We start from the raw sequence: 27,456 nt of genomic DNA on the forward strand, positions 1-27,456 counted from the left end.
TTATGACATAAAGTTTGGACTTTATTCCAGATTTTGGGAGTTTGAAACAGGGCGGCCTTTTTTGTCCTGCTGAAATTATTGTAGCAGATGAGGCAACACATCTCTAGACAGAAAGCAGAGGCTTTACCAAGGGCTCTAGGTCATGTGTGCTTGAGTCAAAGGTTGTCCTCACAAGGTAATTGATTGTTAATCTGTTACTGGATACCTGCTTGGAATAACAATGACATCGGTCTTAAGAGCAGCAGTCCTTTGTATGGACATAGGCAATTTAATATTGGAAAATAAAAGGCTGATGTTGAATTTTGCAGCACAATGACACCAAATTGGAATTCTAGCAGAAAAGGCTTACAGTTTGACCAACTTGTCTGAATTAGGACACAGTAGTTTTCAAGAGAAAGATGAGTATTTAGCATGAAGGCACAAAGATTAGTCTAACACTAACACGAGTTTATTTTTTTTCTTTTGGCTCCTAAGTCTCACGAAAAGGGCAGATTTCAGGAAAGTAGAAGTGTTCTGAGCACCGATTGTTTCATAAATGCTCCTAGTGGAAGAGTATAGGAGGATGTAAGTCTACTCTATGCTGTTGCATTTCTGATCTTGCCAGGAGGATATAATAAGATAAGGCATCCTTTAACCACGTAAGCATTGCTGTGTCTTGTGGCTTCTTCCCAGATTCAGGTCAGGAAGATTTCTGACTGAAAGAGACAGAACCTGGACAGTTCAGGGCTTTCCCCATCTCCTGGATTTGGTCTCGCAGATACTGAATTTCTAGCTGCTGCATTTCTATGATTTTTTCATTTTCCATCTCTGGATTCAACCTCAGGACAGCTGGGCTGGATGGAAGTTCACCGGAGGGAGCTAGAAGATAAAATAGAGAGGACATAGCACAGTAACAAAGGTCCAGCTCATACAGTTCTTTGGCATGAACAAAGGAAAGCATCTTTCAGCATTGAAGGAGTAGATCTAAATAGTAAGAATCTGCAGGATTTAGCAGCTTCTACAATTAACATTAAAATGTACCAGGTACCACCAGGCAGACAAGTTAGAATGAAACACAGACAGTAATAGAATTGTTCACCAAGGACCAAAAGAGCTTCTGACATGAGTACTGACAATATGGAAAATATACAAGAACTATTCACCTGTGTCTTGAATTGCCTTTTTGTTCTTGTTTAATCTCAGTGCAGACTGGAGGTCGTGCACCTGCGCGTTGGCCACCCTCAGTTCTTGCCTCAAGTCATTAATTTCCTTAATCAGACTCACGTTTTCCTGCAAAAACAACATGCTCTATAAGGAAAGGCAAAGGCAGTATCTGGTTGAGCAACATGTATCTTCATATCTTTGAGAACGGCACTGGAAAGTATAGAATCAGTATCACAAGCAGAAGGTGCCAGGCAAGCAGGAGAGTACACAACATTTCAGGTAAGATCACAGTAGATGTGACTCAGAACATGGCAGTATTCACACCATGTTAGCTCAAAAAACTAATATTTGTTTTGCTTTTCTGACTGCAGCTGCACTCCAAGGTATCATCTTCCTTGCCAATTCCAAAGGGAAGCTCAGGGCCTTCCTAAATTGATCCAATTAATTCTGAATTAATGCGAAGAATTCCCATCTCTCCCTCCAGTGTGTATTATTTTGCTTTTCAGTTGTCACTATGTATTTGTTCACCTAAATTATCTTTATCTCCTTGGAATTAGTCAAAGCCCTCTTCATTAGTTCTGACAGACATTACTTTTCCACACTCCTTCCAAATTATTAGGAAATCTATAAAGCACGTGGAGACTTGAGGTACCTACTCCTAACATGCTGTTATGAGGAAAAGTTAGCAATGTATTAATCTTTTGTTCTTTTTTTTTTTAGTCCATTTTCAGCCCATAAAAGTTCAATCCTCTAATTTTTTAGTAGCCTACCATGAAGCATCTTCCTGAAGGAGCTGTGAAAGTGCCAGTAAATGTAATTTACCCATTGTTACAACAGATTCAAAGACTTCAGCAAAACCAGTATGGGTTAATACCATTTAAGGATGATAACACTGCTGCTCATGATTTAGAAACAGGAGCACCATTATCTAAGTGTTTGTTTTCTGTATTCAAGAGAGTGAAGTGGAATTGTATATTTGCCTCTTCCAAGGACAGTGAAATAACACATCAATAACTAGGGCAAATGTTAAACAGCTGCCATCATACTTGAACCAAGAATAGCAACTATTTCAGCTACTTGTGTTTTTTAGAACTTTTGGAACAGAGTGGCAATATTTAAAAAAGATAGATGGCAAAAAGTCTTGTTTAGGGTACCTCACTACACCAGTCTCAAGCAGTAGGGAACCCACTAAAACACAGGAGATAAGAACAAGGATGAATGAAATTTTTCCATGAAATTGGTGTCTTCAAATCTTGTTTTCTACTTTTGTTCTAATGATAATTTTGGTTGATAGACATAATTATGGTGCCACAAAAGACTGTGCAAAGCATACGACCCAGTTCCTTCGAGTATACTTATAAAAGTGTTGGCACCACACAACTGCAGGCTGGGCAGAAGTGAAGTACAAAGCTCCCTGCACCTCTCAGTGTGTGCCTGCACTCAAGGAGTTCAAGCTGGCAGCTCAGGGCATGTGTGTGGCATGATTATCAAGACTTCACACTAAGGCAAGTAGAGCAGCTGTGCTTTAGTTTCTCCTCAGCTGAAAATCACTGACTGGAGGAAGAGTGTGGGATTCATTAAGATCTGAACTTGTTGGGCAAGAAGAGTTGCTCTTGCAGTGCTTATGTAGGACTATAAATGCAGCAGGAGTTGGTGTGCTCAGGCAGCTCTAGAACTGTAATATTTTGTTGAGTCTGACTTGTCTAACGCAAGCCTTTAAATACAGATGAAATTTGACTCTGTGCATTTATTCCAGAGCTTGATCCTGAAAGAGCACATGAAGAGGGTAACTTCCAATAATTAGTCAAGGTAATTTTCTTTTGACCAGCTTTCAGGGTTGGGTCATAACATTTGCCTTTAGGTGTACTTTAGTCATGAGCACCTTCATATGTCCAGTCCAAGTGATTACCTGCTGCTGTCAAATGAAGATCTTGCTTTTGGTTTATCAGAAAATATAATACTGAGTGTCTTGTATGAAGCAATCTGGGCTATGTAGAAATGTCTTGTTTGGTTTGCTTGATGCTAAAAGACTGTTGGCTGACACTGATAATATTTTCCTGAAGAGGAAAATCTCCAGAGAGATTAGCCTTTAATTCAATATTTACATTCAGACAGAATGCTTGCACTGCAATGCAATGTCACAGAATGGATATATAAAATAAATGTTCATGGGAAAGCTCGTTGTCACGAGAGGCTGGGGCAAAGAACCAATTGTATCAGAAAAGAGACTGATCAAACGCATGGATAATGAGGCCATCAGGTACACTGACACGTCATATGGATGCAGTCTACAGTCTAGGAAGTCCCTACAGTGCTGACTGTCAGAGACAGGTAGGATATTTGGAAAATTTCATCCTATGTGGGCTTCAGGCTGCTTTAAGAAGCACTACTTCAAGGTTATTCAGTGTCTCTGTTTTTATGTATCCAAAGAAACCATTACAAATACAGAAGGCTGGGGAAAAAACTAACAGCTGAATAACAGGCAACTTGTCAACTGGTAAGAATAACTAAAATTATCTTGACAGTTCTAATCATCTGTTGCAGCAGTCACTAGTGCAGTGTACCTATGAATAATCTGTCAAAGAGGAGGGCATAGCTATGAAAATGTAACCGCAACTGAGGAATAATAGAAAGACAGAGCTAGAAGACTGTCAGGATGTCATTTGCTTTTTCAAAGCAAATCCTCACAGAAGTTTGTCTAAACTAGTCGTAAAAGTCCCTGTGAAAGACTGGAAGGCCATGATAATTCCTGCTGGTTATAAAATCTCATTAATCTACTGGACTTCAGAGAACTGCTTTTTCTTTGAAGCAACCAGGCTGGTTAGAATCTTTGATATCTTCATCTTCCAGATGTTTTATTAATTTGGTTTTAATCATCATTTCATTTTAGGCTTACTGATCCAAGACATCAAGTATTATCATTATGAACACCATCTGTCACCCTATTCCATTAAGGAAATTCTTCAGGTTATTTTCTGAACCCATCTCCTTTTGTGCCAAAGGAAACATCTATCTCACAGAAAGAGTAAAAAAAAAAAAATTAAAATAGCATCAGGGAAGAAGATTGCTGCTGTCTAGCCCTGAAGAAGCAAATTATGAATAAATAGCAAACAACAGATGACTTAGGAGGGGATGAGATTTAATGATCCTGAGGAAGCATAATAAAGTAACAATGTAGAAAGGGCTACTGAGGGGAAAAGGAAATGCTGACTGAGCAGAAGGAGAGCACGTTAAGAAGAGACTAGAAAAGCTGTCCTCCTAGCATGTCTGGTGTGGAGCTCTAGGTCCTCCCACTCCAGATAAAAACAAACTGGATCTTTGACCCCAGCAGTCACGAGTTTACTTTGCCTTGTAAGAAACAAGGATTCTGAGCAAGAGATCTTAGTACAAATAGACATATTATCCATGTACTTCTGAACTTCCTTGAAAATTTTGAATGTGAAAAGCAGAAAGTTCTTCTCAATTCACACCAGTAGGGATGGGACTATGTGGACAAAGAAGGGGTTTTTTTTTTCCTTTTCTTCCTCCAAAATTACTTCCTAAACATTACTACATAGCAGATACAGCTTGACATCCAAACAAGGGCAAATTGACTATGATGGCAATTATAAATACTGTTTGAAATAAAAAACAGGTACATTAATTTCCTTTAAAACATCCATGCAACAGAAGTTCCCTATCTCCTTTTAGGGAGTGGGAGATAAACAAAAGCCATTTCTGACTTCTGATATCTTGCTCTGTTTGTTCAGAAAAGTTAATGGAAGCACTTGAAAAATGTAGGAATTTCTGGCAAGAAAGCCAACCAAAACTATTTCAAGGTCCTAAGAAACCATAACAGAGAGGTTAATAAAGTCTCTTTTGTGCAGGCACTTCCTTTGTTCCCACTCCACACTGCAAGGAAAAGGCTCATTACCTGCATGATGCGCATGTAAGCAGTGTGCTGCATTTCCTTATCCTTCATCACCTTCTTCCTCAAAACTGCCAAATTCCTCTCATTATACTCTTGCTGTTTCTTGTATTGCTGCTGCAAATCTGCATCTTCTGCTTGAGCCTCCACCTGAGAGGGCACAGCATGTTGCCTCAGTGATGACACTACCAGACAAAGTCACAGGCAAGGAGAAGGCAAAAGTCCTGACTCACCGTGTCTGGTTGATGCACGTACTTGGCGTAGAGTTCACGGATACCATCTTTCATTTTTTTGGAATCGTTAATGAATCTCACACAATTATGAAGATCTGCCTTAAATCGTTTGATGAGAGTTTCCATATTTTGCCTCTGCAAGAATGATGTAGTCACATTCTTATTTGGTTCATCAGAACACTCCATCATGCAATTTTCTAGAAAGTCTAGTGGAACTGGTGAAAACTCTCATATACTTTCTTCCACTTCATTAAAAAAAATAATTAGTTAACAACTCACTGGGAATGTGAGCACTATGTGTTGAACGGCAATGACAGATTTTAGGATAGATTTTTCAATAATAAGCCAAGATATTTTTATTAGGTAATATCAGTGACAACCTGCAAAGATGACAGCTGAAAAACAGTGGCTCATTATGCTATTGCCCACTGTCCTTTCCCAAACACAGAATCACAGAATATGCTGAGATGGGAGAGACCCACCAGGATCATTGAATCCAACTCAGCCCTGCACAGGACATCCCAAGGAGCTGCATCACGTGCCTGAGAGCATTGTCCAAGTGCTGTCCTACCTTCTTATTTAGAAACAACACACCAACAGTTAAGGAGAGAAGGCAAGGGACAAAACATATGAGACACATGCACAGCTTGCTGATTTCACATCAAGACTGCCTTCTCATTCTCTCTTGGTTTCTGCCAGGCCTCCCTACCTGCTTCCTCACCCATGCACTCTTGCTAAGCTCCTTCACCTTCACCTGCAGTCCCTTTTCCCCCCTCATGTCTGATACGCTGTCAAACAAGGGGTCTTTGACTCCTCCATTAATGAGACCTTCCTTTCTGTCATCCTACTAATGCCTAGGTCCTATCCTACATGCTGCTCCTGTTTAGGCCAAGTGTTCCCAGATTTCAGGCTTGGGCAGGAGCAAGTAGTTCAGCATTCACCTCACAGTTCTCTTAAACTCAGGACAATATGTGTTGACTCATAAATAACTGGATTTTTTTTTTTTAATATGAACACTCTAAGCTGGTTGTTGGCTTGGAAGTTTTGTGTCTTTGTCCCCCCTGACCAGAGACTCTCCTGATCCTTGGACACAGCACCCCTGAAGTAACTGTTTGCTCAGATTAATGTTTCACCAGTGTTCTGTCCCCACCAATGTCATTCTGTGGGACCTGCATGGTGGGGGTACCCCATACCTTTTCCATCTCCCTGTGCACCTCGCCAGCAGTTGCCTTCTGTTTCTGCTGCAGTTGTGTGATGTTCAGCTTCAGCTCTACACTCTCCTTGCGGAATTGTTCCAGCTCCGCCTCCATCTGAAAGGAAGCAGGAGGAGGAAATCAGGGCTAAAAGGAGACGTGAAAAAATAACACACAACAGGAAAACCAGAGGCTGGAAATACAGACTTTAGGGAATAGGTCCCCCTTCAGGATGAATGACAACATGAGAAACTTCAATTTTGTAACAACACTGCCCTCTGTCAGAATATCCAGAAACCACACAAATTAATGTGCAGCTCCCTGTTGAGTCACATTAATTTAAATTATGTGATACTGCTTAAATTCCTTGAGCTGAACGGGAGCTCTACCGTTCCATCTAAACAGAAATGGATGAGGGGGAAATGAACAGCCAATACTGGAAAGACTAAGGGCAACAATAACTAGACCCTGATACTGAAAAGAAACAAATGGATTGAAAACTGTGGGTACATACGCAGAACACACATGAAAAAACAATAAGGGTACTACAGCATTTACTTATGGCACAAGATGGTGACCAGAAACGACAACAGGGATTTCATCTTGCTAGTCTGAAGTACATACAAATTGTTGCTTAGTTTGTATTTTATTTAAAAGACTAAGTCAACATAGTCCTAGTTTGGTTGAGCTAAGGATATATCTATGCAGAGATCATGGTAAGCTTCTATCATAAATAAGTTCCCTCAACGAATTTGCTGCATGCTAAGTATGAATACATTCAAATTTCCCATCAACTGATGAATATAATTTGTCCATGTACTAAACTCCTATCAGAGTTATGTTTGCATAAATCTGCAACATTTATGAGAGAAGAAATTTACTCTTTTCTGCCAGATCAATAAAAGCAGTGTCTTGCAAATGCTATAGGGCACATGGAGGGCAACCACATAAGGATAAGATCTATTTTTAAGCAAAATTTAGAATTACAAACAGGAACTTAAATAACTATGTTGATCACTGCTAGCATGTGATAGAAAATGAATTAGCTATTGTCTAAAGATATTTTTATTAGCTGCACAGATATTGAATCAGTGCTATGTATCCTTGAAAGAAGTCAAGGAACAACCAGGGTGGAATCTTTCATGGACTTGTTGGGTCATGTTTGTATTTAGACAATGGGCTTAGTAGCAGAGGCCAAATGAGAGTGTTACTCACCTCACTGATCTGTTTCTTCATTGTCTCAATATCATTTTCACGTGACTCTATTTGCTTCTTAAACTCCTCTATTCTGTAACTCAGCACAAACTTGAAATTTTGCAGTTCCTGATTTTTCATTTTTAGATCATATACATGCTTCTCCTGGAAGAAAGGGGTACAGAGATCTGAATCAGACCCAGCATTCTCACACAGATCCCTAGGACAAGACACAAATATGGAAGAGACAAAATCAACAGTCACAGATCTTGTGGAAGATTGAATTCCAATTGCAAATCTACAGGTTAGATGGGAAGGGGCAATTAATGCTGAACCATCTACAGATCCCAGAACAGGGAATGAGAAAGTCAACATCCTGAACTTGAGCTGCCCAGGAAAAGCTTAGAATGCCAACTAAAAACCAAAATCCCAAACTGGAGATCACAAATTCTTTAAGTTGAAGCCGACTTTTCAGTCATCTGATATTATCACAACAAATACTATTAAAATAAATATCTCTAATTAAGGGAGGTGATTTTGACCTCATCCAATCGTCCACTTTCTCACCTTCTCTAGGATAGTTTCAGTTCTCTCTTTAACATCTGTCTTTAGTGCCAAGATGTCCTTTTCCAGTGATTTAATGATGTCTTGCAGCTTCTGCTGTTCCAGTCTCATTTCCTCAATATCCCTGTTTCGGTCCTTGAGCTCTTTCTGTAGGCTGTTCAACTAGAGAGGCAAACTAGTAAGAACTTACCAGTCTCCAAAAGCTATGCACTGCTTGGTCCTCCTATTCTGTAGGATACCTTGTAGATAGTGTGGGATAAAGGATATCAAATTAAGATATGATGAAGGAGCAGCACATCAGTTAAATGCCTCTAACTCAAAAGGGGGTTGAGTATCCATTTTGCTTTTTCTGTATATTCTGACAAGAATACCTGCTGCACTAGAAGGAAGGAAGGAAATTGCATGCAGCAGCAAGAAGGGTATGGATATTATACCTAAGCATCAGCTGCAGCTAACACTCAATCCATGGAATATTCTCATAAAGTGAAGGCAATACATCTCTAAAGATGGAAGACTGGAAGGGTGCCCAGTTCATAGCTCTTGGGTACCCTCAAAATTGCTGCCTCAGTACTAAGATCTGCAAAACCAAGAAAGTTGGAACCAATGAATGGCACTGGACAAACTGTAAGGACATATGAAGAAATCCCTGAGGTCTAAGAGACAAAGAAAATAAAAAGACAGTACCATGGTAGTAGAGGGTATGAAAAGAACCTCTCTGTCTCTAGCTAGATACTGGAGAAAAGAAAAAAGAAAAAAAGTCTCTCTAACATCCTTAGAAAATGTAATACCCTGACCATAAAAGAGGTAAAATATTTTGTCTCCTTAAAAATCCCAGTAAAGCCAATAAAAAATGATGAAGCAAACAAAACACAGGGATTATTGCATCAAATGAAGCAGTATAAGTATTTTACTAATAAGACAAAGTATTCAATGATAGAAAAATTAAGAATTAATTTCTTTCCTGTTAGAGGATGAACAATATTATTTGTAGTTTAAAACCATGTAGATCAGAGAAAATGTACTAATAAAAACATACCTCCTTTATCATCTATCTATAATCATATCAGCAATACACTCAGCAGACAGCTTCTTCTTCTGCCCAAATACTCTAAACATTCAGACTAACCTAAGAACAAGCTACTGTTCTCATATGAAATGCCACATATTCACAGACTGGATTAATGGACTAAACTGACATGCCATTAATCACATCCAATCCTCAGTTATAGTCTTCTTGTGCAGGTCTGATACTAGCACAGAATAAAAGATACCCTTTTATTCATGACTCCTAATTCTCCTTTCAGTTGGATGTTGGACTCCTTTTCCTCCAAGAGCTGTTTCTCATACTTGTCTTTGAGTTCAGAGATTTCTTTGTCTCCATCTTCATAAATTTGTTTCTCCATTTCTTCATGTGCTTCAATTTGCTTCCTCATATTCTCCTTTGCCTACAGTTAAGGAAAACAAGCATTAGAGAAGGCAAGTGTAAGAGACCAATGAAGGAGAGAAATAAAAGGTTATTTGTAACTGTGTTTCTCCTGGGAGAATCTATGTTTAGTGGAATAGTCAATTGCAGCAATATCATCTAAGATAACTTTTTAGTGGATTAAAGTAACTTTAGAAACTTATAACACACACATGGAGGTTCTTTTTATTATTATTTTTTTATTTACTATTAATTTAATAATTCTTAAGACTTGAAAGCTTCAAGTTAGGATTCTGGCCCAAAACCCAAATACTAACATCACCAAACTTGTTCTGGCTGCAGAAATCACAAACCAGTATGACTTAGGATCTTTTAAAATTGCTGTTTCTGATGCAATAAAAATTGCTGTTTCTTCCAGGCTGTGTGCAAATCAAGCTTCCTACCTCTTCCAGCAGAACAGTTTTATGTTTAAGTTTTTTCTCATAATGTTCCTTCAGCTCTGCCACAGCCTTGATTTTGCTTTCCTCCAAATGGTGCAATTGTTTCTCGTATTCCTCCTCCATCTTCTGGGATTTCACCTGAAGCTCCTGGTATTTCTCATTTTCCATTGAGAGTTTCTGACTACTGTCAGATTCTGTTAACAGGAAACATATGGAATGGATAAAACTAATAGAAAAGAAGAGTGAATCCTATCCTTCTGCAGCTATCACTGCCTTATTATTTACTGTCTTTTTGGCAGCTGGTTGCAATAAATTACAAGTAGAAGTATTTAATAACTTCCTTCATCAGATATACAGGAGCTTTAGACTCTGTAGCCATGCAGAATTGACAATTAATTTAGGCATTTCCTTGGGATGGCAACCATGGCAGAGCTGTATGAGCTCAACTGCTACAAAGTATGAACAGGCAATGGTGTCATTTATGGGGGGATTCCTTGGTGCTAATTTGCAGTATTTTTATCTTGGTTACAAATCTAGAGTCCAGGTATTTCCAGGCTGTTTACACCTCCTTCCTGAATTGAATGACTGCGCTGTTCTTGCACAGTGAGCTGTGCATAAAAGAAATGAAGAAATTACTAATCTCAAGTACCAAACCTGTAAGACACAGGGCCCATGTGCATGTTCTCATCATAGGCACGACTATGGTGCAGTTTAGATGACCATTTGGTCTGCACTAAATACCTACATGACATACATCCATTTTTCTTATACCTCTGCTCTGGTAATCCCTCCCTGTCACTGGCTATCAATAGAGCATTTCCCCCAGTTTCTAGTTACAAACATCTGTTATGGTCTGACCTAGCCGTTGCACCTCCCTGGCCTGTTTATCCATCAGCTCAGACAGTTGAACCTCATATTGTAGCTTCTGTTTTTCTTTCTCTTCCTGTAAAATCTGGGATAAAAAATAAGAAAAATACATTTAAATTTGAAACTAGACAAAGCAATGTCCAATTTGTTTGCGCTCTTGCCCTGGTGAGGAATACATACAAAACAGAAATATGTTTGAAATCTCTCACCACAACTGAGGTGCCATGTGTCACTGAAACAAGTTTTCCCACATATTAGTTTGTTTTGACAAGTTAAGCTAAAGAAAGCTAAGGAAAAGCAGCAAACAGTGTTCATATAATACAAGGTACTGATCCTAATCTAAAAAGAAAAGTTTGTGAGCTACAAAAGCCTCCTCTCCTTTATGTGTGCCTGCCTGAGGAGAATTTGCAGTTCCATAAATTATTGTCCAGATAATAAAGTTCAACCTGCTTCCTGTCTCACTTGAAGCAACTTTGAGGTCCTAAAATGCTGACATTTGCATACTATGACATAAACCTAAGCAAGAGTGAATTTTAAATGCCATTTGCTTGAAATGTCAGCCTGCCACTGTAAATTACCTAATCTTCTAAAAAAGCTCAAAGAACTGGTGCAAGAAAACAGCTGAGAAATTTCCCAGAGATGCTAGGAATTGTACCATAGTTAACAATATTTTCACCTTCTTCTCACAACAACTGCATGGGTCTTTCATAAACAAAAATATTCCATTTGTCTGATGGATACAACTAGAAAGTTGTTTAGCCCTTTCAGTCTAAAGCTGTCATTCGGTTTAATCTTAATATGTACTGATACTTGGACAGGAAGTACAACTTGCCTGCCTAGAGAATTATATTCACCTTCAAAGGCATTTGTTTGCAAGCCTATAATCAACAAGTCTAGAGAATTTTCAGTGTAGCTGAGATTATTATAAATATATAGCCAAGCACTAGTTATCAAAAGACCTGAAGAACCACAGAAAAAAACCCAGCAGAGATAAAACAGAGGTAGAGGAACCCACAGAGGAATTTAAATGGCTTTCTTGTACAAGGTTGGGTTCGACAAAAGAGAGGAAAAATAGAAAGGTTTAAACTCAAGTTGTTTAGACAAAAAAAACCCCAAAAACCCCCACAATGAGACAAGCCACAGAATCTGAAAAAATACTTGAAGAAAACATTAAAATGAATAATTAAACCTCCTCAAAAAAAATGAATATCAAAAACCTACTGGAACAATTGTAGGGCCAAAAGACAAGAGAGGTATAAAAAGAGCACTTGAAAATTACAAACCTGTAAAATACTACAACTAATAAGTCACTTGGCAAGCTTTCATACTGAACTTCTTTATGTGGAGTCAAACAGAAATACTGCTTGAAGGTACTATGCACAACTCGACAAAATAAGCAGTAACAAATCACAAGAACAGGACAATATTCACCCCAAAGCTCAAAAAGAACATGAGGTTGACAGGATTGAATCATGTGATATACAATCCCTTTGAGTTGTTTTACTGCCAGAGAAATTATTACTGGATCCCTTGCCTTCTACGTCTAAAAGAAGTCCAGAAATACAACAAATTACAGGTCAGAAATCCAGTGTATGCACCAGTCAGATGAAAAGAATAGCATTATCAGACACAGATAAATAAGACACGGGGAAGAATTATCATAGCCTTTGCATTTCAGGGGAGCCCTGCTTCATGACCACAAAGAAATCAATAAGCACACAAACAGAAGACATGCAGGGAATATACTTTACTTTTATTTTTAAAAAACATACAAGAAACCTCAGCAGATGTTCTTAAAAATCTAAGCAGACAGGACATAAAGAAGGCAGCATTGAGGAGAATAAGTGTTGGATCCTGCAGCAGCTGTAGCCTTACATGGAAAAGAGCTTTTAAGGCACAGTGCCATTTCTACTACTGATCCTTGGGCTCAGGAAATATTTATTGTGCTGGTTTTATGTGAAAATACTTACAGGGTACCTAGGAGAACTCTTGCATCCTCTTGTACCTATAAGATACTTAACTCAAAGATAGTCTCATGCTTTATAAATATCAAGAACATCTTAAACTGGAAAGGAATTATTTCAGATGCTGTGTGGCATTTCTACATATGTAATGCAAGCTTGAATTCAACTCTTCAGTGAAAGATTTCTTACTGTTTGGTTCTGCAACATGAATCATACCTGGTGTTTAGTTTTAAGAGAGTCTATTTCCTGAGTGAAATTCTCTTCCAATGCTTTTATTTTTCCTTCACAGTACATGTCCTTGAGACGTAGCTCATAATCACTTTCTGTCTGTAGATCTCTCACACAAATCTGCAGGTCTAGTATTGCCTGACTCTGTTAGGACATGGATGAGAAAACAGTTTTAAGGTAGAGAATATTTGTGTTAGCAACAGCTTGTTAAGGATGTTTTATTTACATGCACATATTTATGAGCAACAGCCTTTACAGAGAATCTTCAGGCAGATGACCAAGAAGTCTAGAAGTAAAGTTCCTTTGCTGTCTTAGAAGATAGTTTATGGCAATGCATCTTCTGCCTTCTCTACTCCATTAGAAGTGCTTTCAAGAGACTGGGGAAAGTATTACAGAAAAATCTAATCCACACTTGCTGTTTGTACAATGCTGTTTGCATATTGACAAACATGCAAACATGCAAACATGCATGCTGACAAACATGCAAACATGCATGCTGACAAATTTAGTGCAGCAACTTGCTGTAACCTCTTTGACCAAAGCCATCTAGGACTGGCTGGTAGCAAGCATTATGGAAGAGCAATTCACAGAAATCCTATGGTTTATGTTCACAAGTTGCTCATCCTACCTTCTCATCTATATCTGATCTCATGATCAACACTTCCTCAGCATACTCAAGTTCTTGTTCTCCTTTCACTCCCCCACCTTCTTTATCATGCACTTTCCAGATAAATACACAGCCATCCTCTGAGGCAGTCAGTAGAAATTGGTCATCACTTGTTACTGTCATCTTAGAAGAAAGAGACAACAAAATAATAGATGAGACATGGAAGAATGGAGATACATTTTTATTTTGCACCACATTTTTCTCCCCACCCCCATACTCTCTTCATTTCTACCCCAGAAAATCAACAGTGGAAATAATAACACAGTCCCACTACCAACATTTTGATTAAGTCTCCGACTCCTGTTCCACTCCGGTTGAAACAACAAAGGGAAGGGAAAGAATATGTGTAGATACTGGATCTGCTTCTGGTCTCAAAGCCATAGCAAGATTTTTAAAAAGCTGAAACAGAAAAGACCTTCTAGACAATTATAGCACAGACCAGCAATTTAGATGACAACTCCAAAGGTCTCTAGAGTTTTTCTTTGAGAAGTTGCATGAGCGACAGATGGCTAAATGTTTTCTTTTGAAACTACAACTAAGCTCACCAAGAACTATGTAGTAGTAACTCCTGTCAGCTCCTCCAGACCTCCTGTGGCTGCCTGATCTGGCATAGAGTACCTGGGAGCTGATACAGCTTACAACTGAGGTGAGAGTAGAGTTACAGTAATTGAAACTCATATTCTAATGTTGGACTGTGCGAGGATAAGTCAAGGTGCTGTAGTTGACAGTGGTACTTAAAATACCAAAATTATGACCAGTTATAACAACACAGAACATGTGGCTTCCTGGAGAATGGGGACCACCAAAGCACACTGAGGGAGTTGGCACAAGTGCTCACTGAGCCCTTTCAGTCATTTGGCAGCAGTACTGGCTCACTAGAGAAGTCTCAGGCATCTGGAAATGGGCAAATGTGATGCCCCTCTACAAGAGAAAGTGGCACAGGAACCATCCCTGGAGATATTTAAGAGATGTGTAGATGTGGTGCTTGAGGACATGGTTTACTGTAGACTTGGTAGTGCTGGGTTAACAGTTGCACTTGATGACCTAAAAGCTATTTTCCAACCTAAAAGATTCTACGACAAAATTACTTTCCTCTTTCCAGAAGGAGCTGTATCAAGTTCTCCATCCAATATGCCATGTTTTGTAATATGGTGCAAGCCATTTTTTAGTCGACAGCTTATTCCCTGACATATCTAGAGACAGGACTCCTATGAATCCTGTGATATTCATTCTCCATGTGCAGACTCAGCCTTAATTTTAACATATTATGCTATGAATTGAGAAGGAAAATCAGCCCTAAAGGATCTGTGTGCAGTTGGTACCACAGGGAAAAGAAAGAACTCTGTGCTACCTTTGTAACAGCACCTGCATGGGCCTGGTACTCGCTGAAATCCTTCTTCAGAGTTAATGGGTATTTCATAGCTCGAATTGTCCCCAGGGAGGTCCCAACAAATACCAGGCGCCCGGAACGGGAGACAGCGACAGTCGTATAAACAACGTCATAGGCAGGCACTTCGAGCTGGATCTGCACATAAACCAGCAGCACAAACACAAACCTTGTGTTACAGTAAGTATTTGATTACATACTGCATGAGCAATTGTTATACCTCTGCCTGCAGCAATGCAGTTAAAAGAATCTATAGGTCTATAGAAGTATATCCTCAACAGTAATTAGTACTAAGTTTTATACATTTTAAAAAATTTAGATTTAAAAGAAATATTTAGATATAAAATCTCTATATTTGTTATAGTTACCACTATTAAAATTTCAAGCCAAGCTGATGTGTGATCTAAAAGATGTAATGGTTATCACATACAATTCACTACTTTTCTGGAAAAAAATGCACATAGATACAGTGGTGGATGTGATACACTTGTATTTCAGCAGAACGGTTGATACAATATTGCCTTGTTAGGTTGTTAGATGGATTAGAAGATTTCTGTGTAAATGCAAGTAAAATTACAAAAATATAAAACTACAACAGAATCTCAGGTTTCATTGTAAAAGACATTAGAACACAAAAGAGTCAATAAATACCAGAGCTTTCAAAACCAGACCAATTCCTATTTACCAAATGGATGCTAAGGAAAGCAAAGCACCAGTACCCTCCCCAGAGAATGTAGCAAAATCCAGGAGTGTTTGTTAGCTCACCGAAGACTCTGAAATTTCTTTGAGAGTTTGGTCTGATCCAACAGCAAAGATAATTTTGGCATCATAAGTCAGGGAAATGCTGCTGTAGATGCAGGTCTTGAGCACACACTCTGACTCCTTTTTACCTGTCAACAAATTCCACTCGTACACAGCACCATGTGTGTCACAGGAGACAAATTTAGTGTCATCTGCACTCCATTTAATTGCGTGTACCTGGCAAAAGCAAAACACACCAAGGAGCTTGATGTGTAGATTACAAACATACAGCATGGAGTCATTGTACTGCTAAAGCCACGACAACCTCAGAATCATACTTCAAAGTCTTACTGAAAAGCCTTTAGATGTTTCTCAACCAATTCTATTTTAGCATTAGAAAAAACTAAAACCAGTAAGAACTATTTTATGAACACACTATCAGGAAAAAGTTCATTTCAATATGGAGCAGTAGATTTTATTTTTCTAATATATTACTTGGATATTTTACTTTGTTCAGCCAGCTGCCAACCATTCACTTCCAATTTAAGGGCAGACTTTTCAGGTGTATCTAGTGCATGAACATTTTGCCTTCTGACCAATGAAAACTACGTTTTCTATTTCTGTTTTTATTTTTTGGGGCCATCTCAAGATCCAAAATTGTACTTTACCTCTTCAAAATGCATCTTATCAACTAGTTAATAAGATAATAAGTTGTACCGTATAAGATTTGTTTACTTACCTTCCCAGTATGTCCTTTCAGATTAGTAACATTCTCAAAGGTGATGCTGGAATAAATTTGAATCACATTTCCATTAACTATAGCAAAAAGATGGCCTCCATTACTGAATGAGCACTACAAAAAGAACATAACACCCATTACTGTAGATGGAATGGATAAAAACATTCATGCATTGAATTTCAATTACATCCTTTAATATCAAATTGTTGCATGAAAAGAAAAGTCCATTACATAATTAGCCACATATAGTTTTCTTAATCAATGCTTTCCCCTGTAAAATTCAGTTCTGGAGTATTTCTGAGCAAATTATCCCTTCTGCTGCTTCCCAGGCCCACACTTACACATCAGCCTCTGGGCCTGTTCTCCAATAGTCAGAATCAATTTCTCTAAGCTTTGATATAGGACATCATATATAGTATTGGGATGTATTGGAGAAGTTTTTATTTTCTGTCATGTTCTTCAGCACTCTGTTCCACATAACTCCCTAATTTCATTTTTACACCACTCCTTACCTCTCTACACTTTTTCACAGCAAACTCCTTGAAAACATGCATGTCCTCATACAGGAGACTTATAAATCGTAGTTTGTCAGAAAACCCAACCAAACAGAAAAGGCCAGTGGGATGAAGTGATACCGTGTATGCTTCCTCCTGATACTCCTTACACAGCTCCAAAGTGCTGAAAGAGAAAACCATTGAGCAGTATGGAATAGGACAAACTCCCCATTGCACACTTGACAGGATATTATCTGGCCCAGCAAGGATGCCTGCAGCTAAAATTTCACCCTGCTTTGTCCTTGAGGAAGTGTATTGTTGTTCAGTTAAGTAATGATCACAGAGATGTTACAGGGAACAAAAGCAAATTTGACTTTCTGGTTCACAGAGAAGGTGTGGGAGGTGCAAGAGCAAATCCTTGTGTACTGTAATATAATGAAGAAGGTAAATGAATTGCTGATTGTAATCCCACACAAGCATCTCTTGAGATTTGTTTTTCCCTCCAGGGAACCTCAAGAGCTGGAGTAATTTTGCTTAAGATCTATGCCTAAGAAGCAGGATATGGGGCAACAGTATCTTAAGACAAAGCTGAATGAAAGAGTTTTTTTCAAAACACAAGAAGTCTGACACAAAAATAACTTACTAGAAAAGTCTTTGTATTCTTTTGGCACCAGTTTTAAAGGCACTGCATAGTCTCTCTCCCCAAATCATGTCAGTAATACCATTTACATCCCACACCACACAAGAATTTTACCAGAACAACACTCTCATTCATATGAGATTGCTGCTGTTGCCTCCTAAATACAACATACAAAAAAGCAAGAGGTAATAACAAACACAAACAACTCTTTACTTTGTCTTGTAATTCCAGATGCGGACAGATCTATCCAGGGAACACGTAGCAAGAATGGGTTTCCAAATACACATGTCCAGACCAGTGATTGAATTAGAATGCAATGGGAAATTCATATATGCAAAATAAGATATCTTCTCCTGAGAAGGAATGAGAACATTAAGAAATCACAAATATTTCATTGCAAGCAGTAAGGCAGATAAAAAAAAATCTATCATGGGTATTTGCATACAGTTGTAGAATAGATTTGAGGGAACCACTTAATCCTTTCACTGCACTGGTCTGAACATAACAATGCTAAAAGCCTAACAATGTTACTTCTAAGTTTATAATTAATAATCAAGAAAAGTGATGCAGGGAAGAGCAGTGAGAGCAGAACATAATTGGTATATAAAAAAGGGCAAATTAGATAAATAAATAAAACTGGACCTGCAAGAATTCAGTTCATACCTTCTGGTCAGGCAGATACTTAAAAAAAAGTCAAGTGCTGAGTGATGGAAAACTTCACTAGGATGTCCAGCTACCACATGCTGGAAGTGAAGCACCAATAAAATTTCAGGCTGCATGTGGAAACAGAACCCCTAACTACAACCCCTCTTCCTGTGAAGACCTTTCCGTATGCCTCTACACAGGTTAGGTACTCAATTCCATAAAAGTCTATTTAATGATAATACATTTTCCACTTATCTTTGTATTATTTAATTCCTTCAGAGTAGGGAAGGTTTTTCATTATGTTTGTATAAAGCGGTTCCACTTCTAGCTAAGACTCAACAACTGTCATTTTAGAGTAGAATGAGATTCCCATGGCTGTTGCAGCTTTATCACTGCAATAACGTTTCTGCATATTGCAGAGGAGCATGAACCACAGAGCTACATTGAGGATATCTCACTCCAAGCCTTAGTGAAGTGGTTCAGCAGTAACAGGCACCCTTTGATGGTCTCAAGTGCTCTCTATCCTTCTGTTGAATAGCATCAGGTACTCACAGGGAGGGCGGCTTGAGCAAGGGGCTACAGAAATACTGCCCTCAGAGGAGCACACCAAGCACTTCCTGAGCTTTAAGGGTTCATTTGAAGGATTTAATGAGAATGCATCACAGAAAACAACACTGACTAGCCTGTATCATTGCAATACTGGACATGAAAGCTGTGCAATGTGACTGAACTGCACTTACCCTTATCAGTTTGGTGGAGAACATAGTAAACATGTAGAGCTGATTTTTGTTTGTGCTAACCACCATCATTTCCTCCGAGGGGCTGAAGCATATACATGTAATGTCCTGTCTGCTTGACTTTTTTGGCTCAGTGCTGAACAGGTCCTGAGGCAGCTGCACAAGAAAGGCATCCTGTGGGTTGTGCCAGGTTTCCATGTTTTGGTAGTAGGCACACACACACACAAACTTTTTTTGTAATGCCCTTCTAATAAGCACAAACATAATATCAGCAAGACAACTTGGATATTTGATAGCACATAACTATAACATTACAGCTGAAATAATGTATCAGGGGATATTTCAGCAGTAATCTGAAGTACTGCACTAAACAAGAATTAAAATGGTAGTAGAAAAATATCAAGAAAAAAAACAAGCAACCGTTAGAATGAGAGCTGCCTAAAAATTGTGATTAGAATAACAGTTCTTTTATCATTAAGGTAGATAAGTCTTATTACAGGATCTCATGCACAGGGAAGATCTGACCTTTTAGAATGAGAGTATGGAGTCTTGACTAGTTCATTAGAATTAAATGTTCTTATCCAGAGATTTCAGTAGGTCAATGCATACAGTTTGCTATAGAACAGTTAGAAGGATTATTTAAGAGTGCACAGGTCTCATGACAACTTCTAATAAATACTTGAGGGGAGAAAAGCTTCTCCTTAGAAAAAAACAAGCAGCCAAGTTCTTCAAAACTGATGTAAACTACCTCTTAGTCCCAAAAAGTCTCCACAAATAAAAGTTTCTTAAAGGTTTCCTGAAGTTTAGCAGCCTCAAAACACGTTTTATATGTGGAAAGGAAACATACAGAACTACCTTGCAAAGGGTCATCAGGCACTGCCTTTCAGTGTGACCTTTGGCAGCTCCTTTTGACAGCACCAGGATAGTTAGCTAACCCTTACAATGCAGTTTAGCAGGGTGCTAAAAATTATTATTAATAACTAAATAAGAAACACTCTCAGTTCTCTAAACAGAGCTCTGCTGCATAATTGCTTACAAAAGCTTTTCCCCTCCTTACCCAGACTTCTTGTTTCTCCTCGTAGGCCTCCTTTTCACAGGTCTTCTCAAACAGAAGAACAACTCCTGGGCTAGGTGAACATGCAAAGCCTTTGGAATATGCTGCAACTGCAGATATTTGAGGCAAAGAATGCTGTTGTAAACCATTATCTTCAAAGGCCACTCCACTAGAAACACCAGAATTAGGAATTGAATTAGGAAATGAATAAAGACTTAAAAATAAAGAAGCACAAATCAAAAGATGCTAAGCAGCAACTGACAACATAAACTGGACAGGAAGGAAGGAACTAATCTGCCTGCAAAAGCATGGAACTATTACTAATAACATTGAACAGATTTACCTCTCATATTCTTCTGTTGTATCTTCTTCTTGTTTCCTGGGTGGTTTTCTGTACTCCAAACTTTTCTCCCACTGCAGCTCTCCAGTTTCAAACAAGCTAAGTTTGCCTGTGTCAGTGCCACATATCACTTCCTCCTCAGACAGCCAGGCATGGCACAAGTAGTTTTCTGGCTCTCCCCTTTGTAAATTCATCTGCTTTAAATATCCTTCACTGTACTTGAAAAGTTTAAAAAAGCCATTTCCAGTGATACAAACCTGGGTATTGTCTTGAGGATTAAAGCTCACCTATGGAACAGAAAAGAGAAGAAGTATTTTGTCCAACTATGTTCACAAATAAGCAAATATTATACCTGTTCTGAAGACTTTCTGTACCAGATACAGGAAAACAAACAAGGGAAGATGGTTCATAGAAATACAAATACCAAAGAGAGTAAGAATTAGCCACCATCACTACACACTGTAGTTTTTCCCCTTTCAAAAGTGTGTCAATTAAAATTAAATTACAAAAGTGAGGCCAAAATACCTCTTTACTACTGATTAACAAATTTTTCCAGTAGCAAACTTCCTGAAAAGTGGGATCTTTTGTTCTCAAAAGGCCAGGAATAAGTTCTGTATTCCTGTGTTTCAAGTTAACGGTATGTACATGAATTCACATAATTAGGTGTTTATTTGTGAAAATGATGGAATAGCCATCTCAGTATTCAACCTGGATAGGAAGGGTAGTTTGAAGTAATTTTTTATGTTTTATGGAACTTTACACAGCCAGAGTCTTTACACTCCCCTCTCTTTAGGAATTGAGCTCATGATTTCAGTAGTTCAGCCAACCTCTGCTTGTAGCTGTACCCCAGAAAAAATGTCAGCTGGAGTTCAACCAACACAGGGACTGAAAGTATCAGACCTCCCTACATGAAAGAATCTAAAAAGGGATGCAGAAATCATTTGTGTGCCATCAGCCTGCTCCTAGCCACTCTTCTCCTCAGCTCTGAACACAGAAGACTGCAGGAAGGAAAAGGTGCACTGAGAGCTTCCAAGAAGTGTGTTACAACTACTGAGCACAGCCCATCTATTTAGTGTTTGCTCTTACAGGGACACAAGGGACACATTGCACACTCACTGGCCTGTTGTACTGGCCCTGTAACATGGATCTCGTGTGATGTAAGAGAATCTCATATGATACAACAGATACAGACATGAGAATGTCTATTATGGGTCAGTGCAAAACTTTATTTCGCCTAGTGTCCTGTTGCTGAGGGAGGCCAACAGCAGATGTCAAGAAAGGTCAGAGAAACTGTATGAAATCTACAGTGTGGAGCCCTCTCCTCCTCTTGCTGTGGACAAAAAGCCATGTGGCCACAGGAAAATGCACTGTGCACATGTCCTGAAGTATGAACGTGTGTCCAACCTCGCACCTGCTACTTGTTGAACTAAATTTCGATCGTTTTATCCACCTTTTTGAAAACCTCCCAAAGAACGGGAGTGTCAATGATGAGCGGCAGGGACGCTGGCCCAGCGGGGCTCGGGAGCTCTGGCAGCGGGCGGAGCTGAGCCCTTACCTGGCAGGGGCCGTCGCCCGCGGCCGGGACGCGGACGGCCGCCGCCAGCTGCTGCTTCTCCCAGAGCCAGCAGGTGAGGTGCCCCTCGGGGGGGGCCGTGGCGGCCGCCAGGAACCGGCTGTCGGGGGAGAAGGCGAGGGACACGGTCTGCCGCGCCGGCAGCTCGTCGGCGGCCAGCACCTTGCGCCGCCGCGCCCGCTCCGCCGTCAGCTCGTAGACCGCCAGCACCGGCCGCTCCCCCGCCGCCTCCGACACCGCCAGGAACCGCCGGTCGGGGCTGACGGCCAGCGCCTGCACGCCCCGGCTCTTCTCCGTGCCTGCGGGGAGCAGAGCGGTCAGGGCGGGCCGGAGTCGGAACCGGCAGCGGGGTTGGGGTCGGGACCGGGGTCGGCACCACCTGGGATGAAGTTGTGCCACTTATGCTCGAGGTGCAGCCGCAGGCAGCCCGCCCCCGCGGCGTGCAGCACCACCCGCTCCTCCAGGAAGCAGACGCCGCCGGCCACCCGCGGCCGGCAGCCGAACACGGCCACGGGCAGCACGGCCGCCCCCGCCATGCCGCCGCTGCCGCTGTCGCTGTCGCTGTCGCTGTCGCCGTGGTGACCGCGGCCCCGGCGGCGGCCCCGGAAGCGGCGGCGCACGCGGCCGGAAGAGGCGGGGGCGGCAGCGATGGCGATGGCGGCGGCGCGGCGCGGCTCCTTCTCGGACTCCGGCTCGGACTCGGAGGATTCCTCGCTCTCGGACTCGGAGGTGAGCCCGTGGCCGCCGTGGCGAGCCCGGTGGGGAAGGGCCGCCCGGTGCCGGCGGCGCGGACTGACCGAACTCTCTCACAGCTCCAGGAGGCCTTCGCGAAGGGCGCGCTGAAGCCGGGGCTCAACGTGGTGCTGGAGGAGCGGCCGAAGCGTCGCAATGACACGGTGAGCGGGGAGCGCGGGGCCGGGAAAAGCCCGGCACGGGGCCGCGGCCCCAGCGCCGGTGCGGGCCGCGGGAGGCTCGGCGGGGCCGCGGGCCGGGGCCGGGCGGGCTCCGGTGCTCTGCGCTGCGGGGCGGGTTGCGGCTGTGCCCCGGCGGCCCCGAGGAGCAGCCCGCGGTGCCTCTCGGCCACTGAGCCGGGCGGATCGATCGTGGCGCTGCTGTGCTGAGCTGTGCTCCTTTCACAGGACGGCCTGAAGCAGTGCCTGGCCGAATTCAGGCAGCAGCTCGCCTGGGTGGAAAGGCTGGACGTGACTCTGGGCCCGGTCGCGGATCCCCTTTCTCAGAATGCTTCTGCGAATGATGCCGTTGACCCTGAGAATGATTTCCAGAGAGAGATGAGTTTGTAAGTGTCAAAAAGAGATTTCATGGAGTGTCCCAGTGTGTTGCTGCGTTTTTGGAGTTATGTTTCACTAGTGTGCTACAGACTGCTACACTGGCTGTCACTGTAGTACTCTTGGCTGTGTTATTTTACATTCGATGGCTCTGAATATTTTCCAAAATAACTACAAATTAGTGCTAGTATATTTAACTGCTGTGTGACTCAAAAGAAATAATTTCCTCTTCATAGCAGGCTTCATTCTTTGATGAGTTAATTTTAAAAGCTCCTTGATAGCAGGACTAATGCTTTAACACAAGATACAGAATTTTCTTTGTGGGTTTGTTTTGGTGCTCATACAGTTCTCTTGTTTTGCTTTGCCTTTATATTCCAACCAAAAAAACCATGTAACTGAAAATAAGATAAATGTATATGTGCAAGATGTAAATGTTAATGTTGTACTGGCACCTAAGCCACTTTCAGTAACACTGGATGTGCACAGAATGGTGATATAATTCCAGACCAACGCTTGCTAGATGCCAGTATCAGCCTGCTTGTGTGAGCAGTTTGTGTCAGCACTGTGAGGTGCCCAACATGCAGTGACAGGGCCAGGGCAGTGACAGTGGTGTGGTGAAGGGCTGCTGCAATGACAGTGGCGTGGTGACAGGGCTGCTGCAGTGACAGTGGCGTGGTGACAGGGCTGCTGCAGTGACAGCTGGTGCTGTGCTCTCTCCCAGCTACCGGCAGGCGCAGGCGGCTGTCCTGGAAGCCCTCCCTAGGCTGCGTAAGCTCCAGGTTCCCACAAGGAGGCCGGATGATTACTTTGCAGAGATGGCCAAGTCAGACCAACAGATGCAGAAGGTACGTGCAGGGAATGGTTTTCTTTCCTGTGTAATGTGTGTGTTTTAGCCTGGGGTAGGGATTAAATTTAATGTGTGATGTGTGAGTACTGACCTTCACCTCTTTATGGATTCCTGTGACAATGATTGGGTTTGAAACTTTGTGACAAGAGATTTCTTTTTGTTTAGGTTTTTGGTGCAATGTGGGGATTTTTGTAACAGGTTGGATGATAAAGTAGAAAAATATTATTTATACTTTAATATTAAAAAGGGAGATTTTTTCTTAGTATGTGTAACAGTGGATGTAAAGTTGCCTGTGTTTTTGCTCTTAGTCATAAAACTTGCAGTTGACTCTGGCTTTAATGCAATCCCTTTTTCCTATTTAAGTATCACCTTTTGTTTATTGTCAGTGTGTTCTGGTTTTCTCTGATTTTAAATTGTATGCTATTGAATGAATCTGTTTTGGATAGGAAATTAGATTGGTGTTGGAAATAAGACTTTCACACATTTCCTTCTTGACTGTAGTCTTTGTTCAAAATTGAACTCTATTTTTGGTTTAGATTTGGAAAAAGGACTACATTGTATAAATTAAAGAATTATGAGCTGGAGTCTAGTTTGAAGGTTCATGTATCATTGGGTCACTGTTCTGCTTTCTGATGGAACCTTTCTAGATTAGCTGAAGAACGATAATTAGCTGGTACTAAGGCTTAAGTCAATCCTGCACATTACTGTTCTCCTCTTTTGCTGATTTCACTTGAAGAACAGCTTTTATCTCCTACTGGAGTCACTAGACTGAATCACGAAGATCTGTGTTGTAATCTTTGTAATTCTTCATAAGGCAGCATCCTTATAAAAATGTTTGTGAACAAGGAGGGAACAGAAAAAATGTTTTCTACAGGATTGTTGTCTTTTCTTCAGTGCTTTTAATAATGACAACAAAGAAACTATTAAGTCTTTTTCATACACCCAAATAGACTGACAAGATACTCTCAGTTCCATTACAGCGCATTGTAAGGCTTTGTCTTCTCTCTTGTATGAATTTTGTCTTTTTTAGCCAGATTTTGGCTATAAATCAGTACAGAAATTATAAAATTCTCTTTTTTTCCTCTGTGTTACTGATAAATTTTGGTTTTTCTATTCCCTAATTAGATTCGACAGAAACTTAAGAGTAAACAGGAAGCAATGGAAAGGTCTGAGAAAGCAAAACAACTCCGTGCAATGAGAAAATATGGCAAGAAGGTGAGGAGCTACAACAGGAACATGTGCAAAAAGGATCTGTGACAAGAATTTAGAGCCTGAGTGGGGAGCTGGAAAAGTGCAGCCACAGGATCTGGCTAAAACACACAGAATCTGTCTAGTCTTCTCTAGCTGCTCTGAGGGAAAACAGAATAAAAGACAGGATACCTTAAAAGAAAGTGTGGGACATTGCAAGGAACAACACTAACATTCTGCTTCTGCTCTCAGGTGCAAGTTGAGGTCCTGCAGAGGAGACAAAAGGAGAAGAAAAATATGTTGAATGCAGTCAAGAAATACCAGAAAGGTAAAGTCAACATGTCTCAGGGAGCAAAAGTGTAAGGACAGTAGTGGTGTGAGCAGTGTAGGGCAGTGTGATGTGGTCACTGTGTCTGTAGTTCTGGGCCTTGAGGTTGGAAAGCTGCTGTGCAGAATTGTGTGCCAGTGGCAGTGAAAAACCTCCCAAGCAGCTGTTCTTCAGTGAGGGTGACCTGTTGCTATTACTTGCTTAGACTGAAAATTTGTACTTTCTGAGGTGTAGCTGTGATGTCTTCACTCTTGCAGGTCTCTCTGACAAGCTGGACTTTCTAGATGAAGAGCAGACGTCATCTCAGGGAAATAAAAAAGGCAACGCAAGTCAACGGACAAAGAAGGGGTGAGACCAGAAACGAAAGAGAGTTAAACACAGAATGTCTGATTTTTCAGTCTTTTTAGGGGATAATTTTGGGGAACAAGAAAACTGTTCTGTTTAGTGTTAAAGTAAGTCTGAGGTGGTTTTCTGTTGCTAAAGAGAAGAAAACTATGGCCAAAATGGAATAAAGACTGGAATGTGCTAATTTCTGCATCTTTGTTAGAGGGGAAAGGTTTATGTGTGTGTGTTGAGAGCCTTCTGAAACAAGGAATGTAGGCAGTGATGCTGGTTGGTTGTTTTTCAGACCAAATGCCAAAAGACGATACAAAAATCAGAAGTTTGGTTTTGGTGGGAAGAAGAAAGGCTCAAAGTGGAACACAAAGGAGAGTTTTAATGATGTATCCAGCTTCCAGTCAAAAGTGGCTCACAACAAAGGCCCAGGAAAAGGAGGAAGAGGAGGAAAAGGAGGGAAAAAAGCCCTTAATGTAAGTAAAATGTTGCGTGAAAAGGATCCTGGTTGGCTAGGAAGCCAGGCCATGTCTGGCAGGGAGAGATCAGTGCATGATGGGTGCCTCCAGCATCTGGAAGTGATGCTGTCTTTGGGAGCTAAGCATAATTCAGTTACTAACAGAGTTGGGGGCAGTGGTTTTGTATCAGCAGGAAAATCAAAAAAGTAGTTAAAAAGTGCTGTTTACTACCTGTGTGCCAAAACCTTCCTCTCCCGATGTTCTGACAAATACCCTCTCTTTGGTATCCTCCCCAAGCTATAGAGCTAGAATAAAGATGGAGAACATGAAAATAAAAATCTGAATCTGTCTTTTTTTTTCAGAAGAGACCTGGAAAGAGAGCAAGGCAGAAAATGAAGAACCGAGCCCGCTAAGAGAACTGTGCTCCCCAGTGGGGTTCCTGTGTTTCTTTGTGTTGCAAGAGGTGTTTCTGCTGTCATCAAGCAGTTAACTGTGGAGCAAGCTGGATGCTTTGCACTGGCAAGGAAAAAAAGTCAGTGGAAACCAGTGCCTTATCACTATTTTTTTCTTAACTCTGTTTTGTTGAAGGATTGTTTTCTACTTAAACCTGTTTTGTGTGAATGCATTAAGTGGTTTGCACAGAACTATGTGTAACTCATGTTTAGCTGTTCAATGAATGGTGGCTGAAGCCTGCCCTTTGTTCTCTTCATTCTGACAGCTTTTTCCACCACTACTGTTATGATGAAGTTGGTGACCTTGAGTTCTGGGTTGTGTTGCCAATGTCAAAATAAGAAGTCTGAAGCTTTTTGAGATATTAGAGTGGACTATTTGTGTAGATGGGTA

General features: G+C 40.8%; 2 protein-coding genes across 3 annotated transcripts; one reads left to right on the forward strand and one right to left on the reverse strand.

Annotated features, from left to right (window-relative positions):
• On the reverse strand, window positions 1-22,824 carry CFAP57 (cilia and flagella associated protein 57). 2 transcript variants are annotated; one of them, XM_038144826.1, is made up of 23 exons: window positions 22,553-22,824; window positions 22,156-22,472; window positions 20,604-20,887; window positions 20,264-20,429; window positions 19,210-19,362; window positions 18,038-18,177; window positions 17,203-17,368; window positions 16,691-16,804; window positions 16,101-16,188; window positions 15,976-16,007; window positions 15,175-15,348; window positions 13,785-13,946; window positions 13,145-13,300; window positions 10,956-11,049; window positions 10,101-10,291; window positions 9,506-9,679; window positions 8,238-8,396; window positions 7,692-7,835; window positions 6,477-6,593; window positions 5,284-5,418; window positions 5,057-5,200; window positions 1,143-1,269; window positions 1-858 (listed from the first exon to the last, which is right to left on the reverse strand). In XM_038144826.1, exons 1-23 carry the CDS (start codon window positions 22,707-22,709, stop codon window positions 680-682), a joined length of 3,573 nt encoding a protein of 1,190 aa, XP_038000754.1. In that variant the 5' UTR covers window positions 22,710-22,824; the 3' UTR covers window positions 1-679. The 2 variants fall into 2 exon arrangements, with proteins under 2 accessions (XP_038000754.1, XP_038000753.1); XM_038144825.1 differs by having other exon boundaries at window positions 15,976-16,188.
• Window positions 22,807-27,423, forward strand: EBNA1BP2 (EBNA1 binding protein 2). Its single transcript, XM_038144828.1, has 9 exons — window positions 22,807-22,902; window positions 22,986-23,069; window positions 23,313-23,470; window positions 24,181-24,304; window positions 25,432-25,521; window positions 25,747-25,822; window positions 26,080-26,170; window positions 26,451-26,631; window positions 26,976-27,423. The coding sequence occupies exons 1-9, from the start codon at window positions 22,822-22,824 to the stop codon at window positions 27,024-27,026; spliced, it is 936 nt and encodes a 311-aa protein (XP_038000756.1). The 5' UTR covers window positions 22,807-22,821; the 3' UTR covers window positions 27,027-27,423.
• The last annotated feature ends 33 nt before the right edge of the window (window positions 27,424-27,456 follow it).

Source organism: Motacilla alba, chromosome 8 (genome assembly GCF_015832195.1).
Source record: "Motacilla alba alba isolate MOTALB_02 chromosome 8, Motacilla_alba_V1.0_pri, whole genome shotgun sequence".
In the NCBI taxonomy this organism is placed as follows: Eukaryota; Metazoa; Chordata; class Aves; order Passeriformes; family Motacillidae; genus Motacilla; species Motacilla alba.